This window comes from Dipteris shenzhenensis, chromosome 13 (genome assembly GCF_047967505.1).
Source record: "Dipteris shenzhenensis isolate YYH24624 ecotype China chromosome 13, Dip_SZ_1.0, whole genome shotgun sequence".
NCBI lineage: Eukaryota > Viridiplantae > Streptophyta > Polypodiopsida > Gleicheniales > Dipteridaceae > Dipteris > Dipteris shenzhenensis.
Genome location: NC_141608.1, coordinates 53,791,654 through 53,806,210, shown reverse-complemented (window position 1 = coordinate 53,806,210; position 14,557 = coordinate 53,791,654). Strand labels below are relative to the sequence as shown.

At 45.4% G+C, this 14,557-nt stretch overlaps 1 protein-coding gene across 1 annotated transcript in view; it reads left to right on the top strand.

Annotated features, from left to right (window-relative positions):
* SEH1H (Transducin/WD40 repeat-like superfamily protein) overlaps positions 1-14,557 on the top strand; it is a 90,564-nt gene that overhangs the window by 66,726 nt on the left and 9,281 nt on the right. The window contains exon 7 of the mRNA XM_087383649.1: positions 4,338-4,464. Coding sequence (XP_087239775.1) covers positions 4,338-4,464 — 127 coding nt within the window. The remainder of the gene's footprint in view (positions 1-4,337; positions 4,465-14,557) is intronic.

Below are 14,557 nucleotides of genomic sequence, written 5' to 3'. Positions count from 1 at the left end.
CCTGCAACATTCGAAGAAGCAAAGGACAATGTGCATTGGATGAATGCCATGCACGATGAATGGCAGTCCATTAAAAAAAATCAGACTTGGGATGTCGTAGACTTGCCACCAGGTAAACATGCCATTGGTACACGATGGGTTTTCAAGGTGAAACGGAAGCCAGATGGCTCCATTGACAGATACAAGGCAAGGCTGGTTGCCAAAGGCTATGCTCAGAAAAAGGGCATAGATTATGAGGAGACTTTTGCTCCTACATCCCGGATGACCACCATGCGATCTGTTATTGCAATGGCTGCACATTTTGAGTTGAATGTTCATCAGTTGGACATTAAAACAGCCTTCCTAAACAGAGACTTTTTGGAAGAGGTTTATGTCAAACAACCTCCAGGCTTTGAAATTACAGCAAATGCACTTCAGGTATGCAAGCTAAATAAAGCTTTGTATGGGCTGAAACAGGCCCCTCGTGCATGGTATGCCAGGATTCATGCCTTTTTGACTAGCAAGGGTCTGCACAATAGTCCTACTGAGAGCACGCTCTACATCAAGAAGGATGGGGGGGAAATTTTAGTCATCATTCTTTATGTCGATGACTTACTGCTCACAGGGTCCAATGAAGATAATCTTGCAGATTTCAAAGCTGATTTGCAGACCAACTTTGACATGTCAGATTTGGGGCTGCTTCACTTTTATTTGGGGATCCAGTTTTCTCAAGAGAGACGTGGCACTGTTATGTCTCAGTCCAAGTATGTGCAAAAACTCTTGGACAGATTTAACATGCATGATTGTTAGCCCATAGCCACTCCCATGGAGTCAGGGCTGAAACTCACAATGCATGATGCAGGAGAATCAATCGATACCACCTTTTACAGTCAGGCTGTTGGATGCCTCATTTATCTCTGCAACACTAGACCTGATATTCAGTTTGCAGTATCTGAGGTGAGCAGGTATATGCACAGCCCAAAAACTATGCATCGGCAAGAAGTTAAGCGCATCTTCTGTTATTTGCAAGGCACGAAGTCTTTTGGCTTGTTATTTCCCGGGGGGGTGACTTGCAGATGCATGCATACAGTGGTTCAGATTGGGCTGGTGATTATGACACTAGGCAGTCCACGAGTGGCAGTTGTTTCTTTTTGGGTAAAGCTTGCATTTCCTGGCTGAGCAAGAAACAATCTACAGTGGCTACCTCATCATGTGAAGCTGAGTACAGGGCAGCTTTCACAGCAACAGTTGAATGTGTCTGGCTGCGTCGTCTATTTGCTGATCTTCATCTGTCATTGGAGGGTCCTTCTCCAATTCTCACTGATAGTCAGAGTGCCATTGCAGTGGCAAAGAATGCAGTGTTTCATGCTTGCACGAAACACATTGAGGTTTACTATCACTACGTCAGAGAGAAGCTACATGTAGGAGAGATAAGTATGATCTTTGTGACCACACATGACAATGTTGTAGATATTTTCACCAAAGCACTTCCACGTGAAAAGTTTGAGGCATTTCGCAGTGCCCTGAACTTATATCCGTTTGGTGATTAATCATCCTTGTACATGACATTGGCACTGCAGGGGGTGTTAGAATTATAGATATAATTCAGCAGTGACCAATGTAATTTAATAAGCTAGTTAGGGGCACTTTTCCCTCTTTAAGAGGTTTTTTCTCCTAACTGCAGTTAGTCCACTAACTATGGTTAGTGACTACTAAGGTTTTGTCACTAGGACAAAACGTTATCTCACTCTTTCAGTTGTATCACACTTACACTCTTCTATTGCAACTAAGCTCTCAAGCTTTCAGCTCTCAAGTCACTCTCTTGCTCTGTCTCTCCCCAAATCTTACATAGGAAGCAAAGTATTTTCCAGTATGGTCAAGAGGGGCATGTGATTGCCTAGTGCTTTGAGGAGAAGGAAAGTCACGAGCGGCCAAAAAAAAACTTCAGCCAAAAGAAAGAAAAGAGGGGCGAGCAGCCAGTGCTTTGCGCAGCAAGAATAAGGGCATGGATTTGCGAATAAGAGGAGGGCATGGACTCGCCAAGAAGTAAAGGCCCAAATACAAGGTTACCCAAGGGTACCTTGTCAGGTTCAAGAACTACTTGACATGAGATGCCAAGTGGGAGGATAAGAATTATTGTTCAAACTATCTTCCGAGTTTAAAGCTATATCTAGAGGCATGGTGACCAAAGGTTACCTTGCCAAGTTCAAGAGATTTTCAGCGATAGATTCCAAGAGAGAGAGAGGATGACGGCTTCCTTGAAGCATCCCCAAAGTCACCTTTGATGAGGTCAAGTAAAAGGGATCCCAAGAACAAAACGAACACAAGAATAAGTAGCACAATGCTTGCAAGATTCTCTTCAGTTGATGACAACTGATTAGAAGTGGAGAGGATGTCACAAGATGATATTTTTGATGTCCCAAGGAATAAAACAAATATTCTTGTTATTTTGGCCTTGGTCAAAGAGGATTGACCATGACTAGAGTATTTATTTGTTATTTGTTCATGTGCCACGTGGGAAAACTCATAGAGGGCCAAGATTGGGCAAGGGCACGAGTATGCAAGCATTGGCTAACAATTAACGGGTAATTGTTAGTGTATTTATTTGTTTTTACTGCAGGTCCCCTAGAGAGGGGTAAATTGCCCACGTTTTAAGGGGAAAAGCCAGGAAAGGTCTTTTGGGAGCCTTTGCATGTGGAAATCTAGCTAAAAAGATGGGGCGCTGAGTTTTTAATAAAAAGCACGGCTTTAGCCAAAAGCCAGCTAAAGCAAGCGCCAGCTTTAGGCGAAAAGCTTCTCGGTTTAGCAAGATTGTAATCAATAAATTGAAAGCCTGCCTGCCTAGTTACTCATTTGACCTTGTATTTTTGTTTGAAAGTAATAAAAGCCTACGGCAGGTTCCAGCCCTTATTTCTGAGCCCTAGTATTGCACGTGGTGGTTCTCTTTCTCTCTTCTATCCTTCTATTCCGTGATCTCATGAGAGTGGTCCTTGCTTTCAGTTTGTTTTTCTCGTGTGGATTTCTTTAATTTGCCCATATTTGTTGCGTGGAAGTCTTGGATTTTGGTGACATTGTGAGTATATCTGTGACAACCTACCGTCATTTATAAACCATGTGCTATTGTGAAAGCTACCTCTCCACCCTTGTATGCCTTTTAGACCTGCATATCGAGCATCTGCATCTTGTACAGAACAAAGACTCCTTAAGACTCTTTGTTTTGTTTTGTATGGTTGCATGGTTCAGGAGACCAAGGCCAACCTTTTTTTTGCAATATGATCTTTTCTATCTGGAACTGCCATTGTGTCTGGTACTGTCAATGTCTCATGGAATCTCCTTAAATGGTACCATACAATGCATGTCCTGTTCGCCAATTTCAGATCATTGAGGCATCTGGCGACTGTGAAAGCCTTAGGCTGTTGATAGGTTGGGCAATGCTTGCACGGCAAGTTTCATCAAAATCTATTTGGAATTTCAAGAATCAAAATGCGTGTCAAATGCTTTGCAGGCCTATACACTTAGTACAAACTGATGTATGTGCATGGATTGTGTCCCACCTTTTCCTCCACCCTATGTCCATCGATACCTCTCCATAGATAGATTTTTGAATGGGCAGAGAAGAAAATCTCTCCCCTTGTGCAAAGTAGAATCCATCACCATAAACTAGGTTCGTCATAAAATAGCTTATTAAAAAGATGCCTGATGTGTGAGGAAGCAAATGAGAGCATTGCATTCAAATAATGTGCAATTGTCAGTGTATTAACTTTTGCAACATACAGAATTGGAAGATGAACACTGTGACAAAGCAGGAGTTAGCTAGTTGGAGTTAAGGGCAGCTTTGTCATGAGAGAACATGTGAGGTGAACACGTTTACATGAGTTCTCAAGCTTGAGACGTAAATAGTGTCTGTCGCGAGTCTGCTATGATTTCTCATCAAAGTGCAAGGCCTATGAGAGCACTATTCTTCTAACTGTATTGTTGTGATAGAATTGTGATGATATCAAAATGGTTGCTTTTTGAACCATGTCATAAGTATGCTGTTTGTTTTGCTGGGTCTTATAACTGTATTGTTGGGATAGAATTGTGATGACATCAAAATGCTTGCTTTTTGAACCATATGTTAAGTATGCTGTTCTGCTGGGACTTGATATCTCCTGTTCTTATCATACGTATGCGATGTTTTGAGTCTGCTATGTTTTGCAATCAAAGTGCAAGGCCCATAGACGTCAGATAGATTCTTGAATGATGCTTGTGGACTTCTGTTGCACAGTTTATCGTTGCTGAAGAAATTGATCATGGAGATATGATTTAGCTATGTGGAGCTCATAAGTATATTTCTACTAACTTATGTTGGTAAGCAGGTCATATGAGTTAATAGCTGTCGCATCAGGAGGGGGAATATCTATCTGGCAAGTGAACTTCTTGCCACAACTGCAGGAAAGGGTTTCAGTGAAGAGGGTTGCACACTTTACAGATATTGAGAAAGAGGTATGCTGAAATTAAAAGGATAAATCTTTATCAGTCTGCGAGTATACCTAAAAACTTATATGTAGGGTTGTCTGTAATCATGAATTGCACGTAGTCTGTTTTTAAATCCTTCTTCCTGGGTCTTGCATTGTCTAAAATGATATGATGGTGTATGAATTTTTGTATCAAGAAAATGATCCAAGTCTGGGAACAATCAAGCCTATCAAGGGCATCTTTCGAGGCTTACTCTTAAAGCTATTATCAGCTCAGGAACTACTGTAGGGGTCTATAATGTTCTGTTTGTAGTGTCTGAATCAAAATTACACCTTACCTTCTGCTGATTTAGAGACATGTTTCCTTCTACCCATGTTTGATGAGCCATCGTTGTGTTCATTGTCATATATAGGTTAGGATGTCAAAGTCGATAAAAACAAGTTGTTAATTGAACGTTGTGTAAAGTGTCTGAAAAAGAACATAATGCTATTAAACAATATGATGCGAGATTTTGTTTGACACATTGTGGTGGAAGCTTGCTTTAAACTGTGTCAAAATGATGGCAATCATGTAGACAATGATGTGTAAGCGTCCACTGCATGTCGATTTAGCCTAGGGGACCAAAAAAGATACCAAAATGTAATGTATATTATAGGCTGCTGCTAGTAGTGTGTGGAGTTTCATGAGTTTTTCCAAGAAGTTGTTTTCGAGCTTGCATATATGGGCAATTTATGTGCCTGCATCCCTTTTGCAAGAGGAATTGCAGAATGGTGTGATCACATATACGTGTTTATGTGGGGTCGGGGACTTGCTGGCCACCTAGTGAAGTTAATCCATATGCGAGTTAGGGGCACTTTTCCCTCACTAGAGGGTTTTCCCCCTAACCAGAGTCAGTGGGTTAGTGTGGTTTTGTCACTTAGACAAAACCACCTCCACACTACTTTGTCTCTTATCCTATCTATTGCATCTTCTATGTTTTGGCTCTCTAGCTCTTGCTCCCAACTTGTCAGCTGAGGATCGAGGTAGGGAGAGCAAAAGTTATACCCAGAGCGCAGCGGGTCTGCACGCTGTGTACAATGGGGGCGATTGAAATAGAGGAGCATTTTCTTTGTGTTTGCCCAGCCTACTATGAGACCCGGGGGCGCTACCACTGTCTCTTGTGGGAGGGGAGTGGTTTCGGCCCTTTGTCATGTCTGATCCATTTCCATGACCAGGTCTATATTGGGCTTTATCTAATGGAGATGCATCGGCACATGGATACACTTCTGCGACAGATTAGAGAGCAGCAGGGATGGCCAGACCACCACAAGATATAGAGGATGATCGGGCACAGCAACGCGTCACAGGATTCTATACATTTGAGTCAGCCCCAAGACACAGTGGAGTGGAGGAGGAGGAGCTAGCCGACATGAGAGTAGTTTGGATGAGCAGCTAGCACAATACCACCGAGAGAGGGGCACAGAGACCGCGTGCGCAACAGAGAGTTTCAAGAGTACACTCTATTGAGGTCCGATCTATCACAGCTTTCTTCAGAGGGGACCGACAGAGACGAGGGGTCACTTTGGATATAGCGTAGAGAGTCCAGAGAGCAAGGAGATTGCGTCCCCCACCCCAACATGAGACAGCTCGAGAGACACATATATGAGACATCTTCGCAGCCCACCAGAGAGCCATCACTGTACCAAGCTTCGGTTTTTGATTCTGTTCTGAGTCCCAGTGCTAATACTGACTTGTTTTTCAGTTTGTTCCTGATACTGGATAGATTGATTTGGCCCACTATGCAGTTGCAGTTGACTATTTCTATTTATGATTATGACTTTGTTAGCATAGATTAGTAGTTAGCAAGGGTCCTAGTGTGCTCTTTGCTTTGCCCACTGAGGCTTGTATGAGTTCGCTTTTCTGTGTACTTTGTCCCATAGGCCCACGAGGCCTCCTAGATTTTAAGCTTTAATAGGCTGTAGACTTTGTTTGTGCATCTTTGACCCCAGGAAGGGATTTGACTTGTGAGATTTGCTGAATTTTTGTTTTATTTGGAAGATATGGCTCAAAACAACCGCAATGAGGTTTTTGGTGTCCTCACACAGAAGGATAAGCTGGATGGCACCAACTACTCCTTATGGAGCTTTATGGTTTGCAATATCTTAGTTGGTAAACACCTATGGGATTATGTCAACGATGATGAGAGACAAGGCTAGAGACTATGGTTGCACCTGCCACTCCTTCTTAACAAGGTGGAGGAAGGAGTAGAGGTCAAGCACAAGGTGCAGGACAAGTGTTAGGTGCAACAGCTACTGCTTTGGTGCCTCCCACACAAGAACAGAAAATGTGGGATTCACATGATGCACAAGCTCTTTTAGTTATTTCTCTTTTTGTCAAAAGGTTTATCATTTCACACATTCGGTCATACAAGACCTCGAAGGCAGCTTGGGATGTTTTAGAGAGTATGTTTGCAGCCGAAAATGATGCTCAGGTCTCTGTCCTGAAGAGAGGGCTATCTCACACACATATGGATGAGGGTGATTCCATGAATGCTCACCTCGTCAAGCTTCAAGATTTAAGGGAACAATTGCTGAATATAGATGAGATCATTCCTGATTCATGGATGATTACCTCCACTTTGAATTCTCTTCTTGAGTCGTATCTCGGTTTTCATACCTCGCTGAATTTGTCATTGAGGGGGGGTGCCAATCCTCTCTCTTTTCAGGAGTTGGCAGGACTCTTGTTGCAGGAGAAGCAAACCAGGAAGAACATGGCCACACAGGTTGGCGGGCATGCCATGCTTTCAAAATTCAAGCCTAAAGGGAAAGCACATCAAAAGTAACATGCTAATCAGCCTACACATAAGCATAAAGCTGATTCCGGACAGCCCTCTCACAAGGCTAAAGGTGATGTAGAGAAGTCAAAGAGGAAGGGTATTTGTCACTACTGCAAGAAGTCGGGTCACTATATTGGTGAATGCGAGAAGAGAATAGCAAAGGAAAAGAAGAAGGATTCGGGTATGGTTGTCTCAGATGCATCAGCCCCTGGTGCACATGAAAGAGCGGATGCTACAGCCAACTTTGTTGAAGAAGATTATGCTTTTTTGTCTTGCATTTCAGATTTTCAAGTGTCTGGTTAGGTACTACAGCCACTCTTGAGGATGACTCTTATGCCTTTTTGACTTGCAACTATGACCCTTCGAAGGATTCATGCACTTTCAGTGTCAATGAGACATTGAACACATGGTATTTTGATAGTAGTGCATCCAAGCACATCACTTCCAAGAAGAGTTTTGTTGTATCTGTGCATGCACCGCCCGCTGGAAAGAGGGTGACTTGTGCAAACAAATCTTCTTAGTGAGTGTGTGAAGTGGGTGACATTATACTTGCTTCCATGGATGGCACAGATTTCATAATTCTCATGTTCTTTATGTGCTTTGTATCAAGAAGAATTCACTTGCAGTGTCCTCACTCAATCGAGGAGGGTTTCAGGTAAGATTTGAAGATGCCAAGTGTGCAGTCAAAGACAAAGAAAATGATTATGTTTTGATGTTGTCCGGCACTTTGTATCGGGGTCTTTTTCAGTTTGATGTTTATGAGAAAAGATCCGATCTTGCACTTGCAGTAAACACTCCCATTACTGCCATGCAGAATGCGGAGTTATGGCATGCCAGATATGGACACATGAGCTATGGTAGCTTAATGACACTTCAGAAGTATGCTATGGTTGATGCATTGTCTCCTTTGGAGTCACCTCCTCCTCATGCCTGTGAAGGTGCATCCTCGATAAGATGCATAGATTTTCCTTTAAAAAGGATGGTGTAGTATGACCTGTCTGAAAATTACAGCTGATACATCATGTCTGTGGTCCCATGAGGACACCTGCTTTGGGTGGTTATCTGTATTATGTCACATCTATAGATGACTACACAAATTACACTTGGGTATATGGCTTGAAGAAAAAAACAGATGTGTTTATGTATTTCAAACACTTTGTGGCCAAGCTTGAAAATGAGACAGGACTCAAGGTGTAGACACTTCGCGCTGACAGAGGGGGGGAGTCTATGTCTCATGAATTTGAGGCATTTTTGAAAGAGAGAGGCATCACACATCAGCTTACAGTGAGGCTTACCCCTTAGCAAAATGACAAAGCTGAGTGGAAAAATAGAACTCTCATGGAGATGGATAGATGCATGCTCACTAGCAAGAAGTTGCCTCACAGAGTATGGCTCGAAGGGCTCATGTGTGCCAATTATGTTTTGAATCAGGCTCCCATAAAGGCTTTGAAGACAATCACTTCCTACGAGGCTTGGCATGGGAGAAAGCCTTCAGTGTATCATTTTTGTGTCTTTGGATGTGTTGCATATGCCCACGTGCTTGTGAAGTTTCGACATAAGTTGTCAGATAAGGCACTAAAGTGTATCTTTGTTGGGTATAGTGCAGAAAGCAAAGGCTGTCTTCTCTCAGCCTTCAGCCCTTCCCTTCTCAGCCCCAAGCCTCTCCCGTATCAACCCTAAGACTATCCCTTGACACCTCAGCCCCTATCAGTTCCAAGAGATGGGGCATCTCTCCCGTAAGCTGAAGCTTGCTTGTTGTACGTCATAGTCCAAACTTCTTGAGCCAGGTGGCACAATCGCCCCTCGCTCACGCTCACGCTCAGCCCCTTGCTCACACTCATACTCAGTCCCCTCGCTCACGCTCCCTTGCTGCCTCTACGCTCATGCTCTCCCGCTGACGCCCCGCTGCCCTCTCCCTCGCAACTCTCAGTCCCTCGCTCCCCGCTAACCCCTCACTCCCCCTCGCTCCCCGCTAGCTCGCTTCCTTGCTCCTTGCTCAGCTCCCTTGCTCTCCCGCTCCCTCGCTCCGCGCTCCCCTGCTCCCGCGCTCCCCGCTCAGCCCTGCCCCCGGCTCAGCCCCTCGCTCCCCGCTAGCCCCTCACTCAGCCACCTCCCTCCCTCCGTGTTGGTGCAGAGACGAGACACACGAGGAGAGAGCAAGCACAAACAGCTCGAATGATTGATTCAGAAGATGTGACTAAAGTCACATCATATACATGGATAAGGTTGTGCTTGCTAAGCACACCCTGCAGGTCACATGGAAGTGTGCCTGCCAAGCTCGGGGGAAAAAACCTCCACTAGTTGGAGTAAAAAGTGCCCCGGGCCTACACCTAAGGTGTCACCCTACACTTCCAACACATAGGTGCTAACAAACCCCCCTGGAGTGATGTGGTGACAGTGTACAAGGCAATTGTGATATCAATCACCAAAAGGAAGTAAGTTCAGAAGCTTGCGAAAGCCTTCGAACTTCTCACGAGACAATGCTTTGGTAAATATATCTGCCACATTGTCATGTGTAGGCACATAGATCATGCTGATTTCTGAGGCAGACAATCTCTCTCTGACATAATGATAATGAACCTCAATATGCTTTGTGCGAGCATGGAAGACGGGATTCTTCGCAACTGCCAAAGCATCTGACTGTCTGTAAAAATAGAGGTAGCAGACTCCTGTCTCATACCCAAATCAGCAAATAATCGCCTGAGCCAAACACATTCAACGGTGGTTGTGAAAGCTGCCCTGTACTCAGCTTCACAACTGGAAGTGGCCATGGAGGGTTGCTTCTTACTCAAGCAAGAGATCCATGACTGCCCAAAGTAGAAGCAAAAACCTGAAGTGGACACTCTTGTGTCAAAGCATCCTGCCCAATCGGAGTCACAGAAAGCATGCAGCTGTGGATCAGCCCCCTTGGGAAAGAATAAACCAAGGTGCATAGTTCCGTGCAAATAGCTGAACACCCGCTTAACAGCCTGCCAATGCTTGGTTCCTGGGCAATGCATGAATCTGCTCAATAAGGAGACCCCAAACTGAATATCTGGCTGTGTATTGCATAAATAAATCAAACAGCCCACAGCCTGCTGGTACAATGTCTGATCAAAAGCGTCCCCAGAATCTTCAATGCTGAATTTCATCCTAGTCTCCACAGGAGTTGCAACTGGCTTGCAATCTTGGAAAGAGAACCGCTGAAGCAACTTCTGGATGTACTTAGTTTGTATCAGAACAATACCATCATTCCGCTGTATAAACTGAATGCCCAAATAAAAATGCAAAGGGCCCAGATCACTCATCTCAAATGAGGAATGTAATTCAGCCTTGAAGGCTGCAATATTTTGCTCATTGGGGCCTGTGAGCAGCATGTCATCAACATATAAAACAATGACCAAAAAAACATCCTGAGTCCTTTTAACATAGAGGGTACTCTCAGTTGGACTGTTGCTGAATCCCTGGGCAACCAAATATGTGTGTTTTCATACCAAGCTCTAGGTGTCTGCTTAAGGCCATACAGAGCTTTGCGAAGCCTGCACACCAAGTGTTCCTGTCCATCCTGCACAAATCCACGAGGCTGTGTAACATAAACCTTTGCGAAGCCTGCACACCAAGTGTTCCTGTCCATCCTGCACAAATCCACGAGGCTGTGTAACATAAACCTCCTCATGCAAGTCTCCATGTAGGAACACTGTTTTGATGTCCAGCTGATGTACTTGCCATCCATGATGGGCTGCCATGGCGATCATGCATCTGATAGTGGTCATGCGAGAGGTAGGGGCAAAGGTTTCATGCCTGCAAAAGCCCATTCCTCATCATGGGAGGATGTATAAGTGTAATTTGCAGCCTCTTTGTTATCCGACTTGGGGACATTATCCGGCACTGCCATGCTGGCCCCTTTGCTCTTTTCCTTCTCAAGCCTCTTGCGACATTCATTAATGTAGTGTCTTGGCTTCTTGCAATAGTTGCACTTCCCCTTTTTCTTGGGTTTATCACCCTCTTTTTCATACTTGCCAGATGGCTGGCCTGCATCTTTCTTGGGCTTGCTGCCCCCCTGAAACGCAGCCTTACCTTTGCCTTTCTGGCTGGCAATAAAAGCCTGATCAGCCACACGCATCACAGTCCTATTATATCTGAACTGCTCCTCTTGCAAGAGTATAGAAACAAGCTCATCGAAGGTAATTGAATTGGGATTACCCTTCATCATAAGCTGCATAGTAGTGGACACATTCTAATATGTGTCGGGGATGGCCTGCAACAATGTAGAAACCAACGAGGCATTCGGAATAATCTCATCCACAGATGCTAATTGCTCCCGTAAATCCTTTACCTTCGTGAGATAATCATCCATGGAATCACCATCAAGCATAGGAAGAGTCTCCAATTTCCTCTTCAAGTATGCCACACGGGCTTCATTCCTGACTTGGTACAACTTTGCCAAATTTTCCCAAGCTGCCCTTGCTGTTTTGCATGACCGGATGTGAGGAATAATGCTTCTTTTAACAGATAATGCAATCAAGGCATGTGCATTGGCATCTCGGCCATCCCATCGACTCTGCTGTGGAGTAGGTGATTGTGATATCTCTGTAATCCGAGATGACTCACCCTCTGAACTAGGTGAAGGAGTATTTGTTGGTGCATGTGGACGCAACTGAGTGCCATCCACAATGCCCCAAAAACCTTTGGCCACAAGCACATGTCGCATCATGTACGACCAGAGAGGATAGTTGGTCCCATCCAATTTATCTTCTGCAGAGAGCAATCCAAAAACATCCCTTTCTGCCATTGCAATTGCACATAATTTTCCCAAATTTCTTCAAGGAATTGTACTGCAAAACTGAAAGCCCCAAATTTCGAGCTTGAAATTGCAACCAGAAAGGGGCAATAGCACAGAAAGCCCCAAAATTTGCAATTTCAACAGAAAGCCCCAAATGTTTGGACTAAATCTGCAGATCTGTTTGCAAGATTGCAAGCAGAACCAAAAAGCCCCAAATTTCTGAAGTAGATTCTGCAATTTGATTGCAATGTCTGCAACAAACAAAATGCCCCAAATGTACTCCCGAAAATTGAGCCAAACAATGGCTGTCTGCAAAATGTGCCTACCAAAGATCACCTGCAGATGAAGGAAACCCTGTACGGATCTGCAGGTACAGATGTACTAGTACGTATTTTTGCAGCTGGACTGTACGGTCGTGGACTGTACGGTCGTATGGAAATACTTGTGCAATACGGTCACTCAACACAACGCAGGTACGAATGCTGGTACGGATGCTGGTACGGGCAGCGCAGGTAAGACTGATACAGCGCTGGGCGATGACGCAGGTACGACTGTAGCGGATACGACTGCAACAGGTACAGCATGTACACGATGGTACGGACCGGGGCAGGCACGTACGTGCCTTCAGGCTGTACGGGGACGACTACTTGCGACGGCACAGGTAAGGTTGCAGGTGCGACTGTACGGCGTTGTTGTACGGTCAGGTGCAGGTACCACACGTACGGCATGTATGGAATTGTGATGACGCAATAGGTACAGCAAGTGCAAGCAGGTACAGAACATACGGCGTGAATGCAGCTACGCAGGTTTTGGAGCAGCGGGTACGTACGGACCTGTACCGAACGTACGGCACTGTACAGACAGCTTTGGATGACTTGGAGTTGTACGTACGGGATGTAGAAGCAGGAGCAGGAGTGACAGCAGGAGCAGGAGCTGGGTGCAAGAGCTCAACGAGGCTCTGATACCATTTGTTGGTGCAGAGACGAGACACACGAGGAGAGAGCAAGCACAAAAAGCTCGAATGATTGATTCAGAAGATGTGACTAAAGTCACATCATATACATGGATAAGGTTGTGCTTGCTAAGCACACCCTGCAGGTCACATGGAAGTGTGCCTGCCAAGCTGTCACCCTACACTCCCAACACAGGTGCTAACACTCCTTTTCCACTCATCCACCGCCCCCCCCCTTCTCTGCTCCCCTCGCCACCTTCGCTCCCCCCCCCCTTTTTTTTTTTGTGGAACTTCCAAAAAAAGAAAAGAAAAAGAAACCACAACCACCTTTTTATTAATAAAAAATAAAAAATAAAAAAACCCTCGCCATCCTCGTCATCTTAGCCTCTCCTTCTCCACCTCCTGGCTGCCTCTCCACTTAAGGCTTCCGCCCTACCTCTCCACCACCTCGCACTGGATGTGCCTCCCATTATGGGGGGGGAACCGGTGCTCCCTCTCCTGGCTGAACACTAACACTAAGATCTGCACCCGCATCCCAAGAGAAATGGGAAACAAAGCCAAGAAAGACGACAATAACAAAAAAAAAAAAAAGCAAACGACACAACTGAAATTGGAGGATGTGAACACATGTTACAACCGAAGTGGACTCGGGGTAGACAGCAAGGCAAAGGTAGGACCCGCCTCAGCTTCTTCAGCCTCTATCTCTACCTCAATCTCAACCTCAACCTCAACCTCAACTCCTGCTACAGTGTCAGTTTCGTTTTCAGCTCCAACCTCAGCTCCCTCTATCTCTATCTCTACTTCGACTTCAGTCCCTGCTTCAGGCGCAGCTCTAGTTCTTGTCTCAGCTCCATCTACATCTACGATCAGTGACATACTCATGCCCATGGCGCCGGTTGTTGTTCCCTTTCCCTCTTCTCCTGTTACAGCTCTCGCACAGCTTATGACCCCTACTTCGGAGGTATCATACACTGTGCCGCATTACGCTTCACTCTCCCCTCTCTCTCTCAGTCAGCCCACCCTCCCACACCCCGTTGAGACTGCCTCATCCATTCCACTGTCATCTCCGTTCCTCACTCAGTCACCGTCCAGTTTCCGGACTCAGTCCCACTCTTTCATGCCACAGTCACCACAGTTTCAGCATGGACATGGGTGGGCTGATACACCAGAGGCCCGTGAGACTTTGCTCACGGAGATACATAGTTTTCGTGAGCGTGAGATGGAGCTGGCTTGCTTCGCACGGGAGTAGGTCCGCTTCAACCAGGAGCAGAGCCGCATCATATAGGAGCAGGCTAGGGTCATTCGAGAGCAGGCGGGTCTAATTCAAGGACTTAGTGAGGATATCAAGCTCCGACAGGAGGTCACAACCATACACACTGGCCCATGGAGTAGCCCGGTGGTCGAGGCACAGATTGCGAGCATGCAATCTGCTATTGAGGAGACTTCTGGATGGGTTGACGTGGCCAAACGAGAACCCGCAAGGGTCACCGTTTCGGCTACCCTCATGGAGCAGCAGCGGAGAGCCAGTAAGGCTCTCAACATTAGAGTACGCGGGATCCCACGCACTGAGGCTACATCGATGGTAGATGCG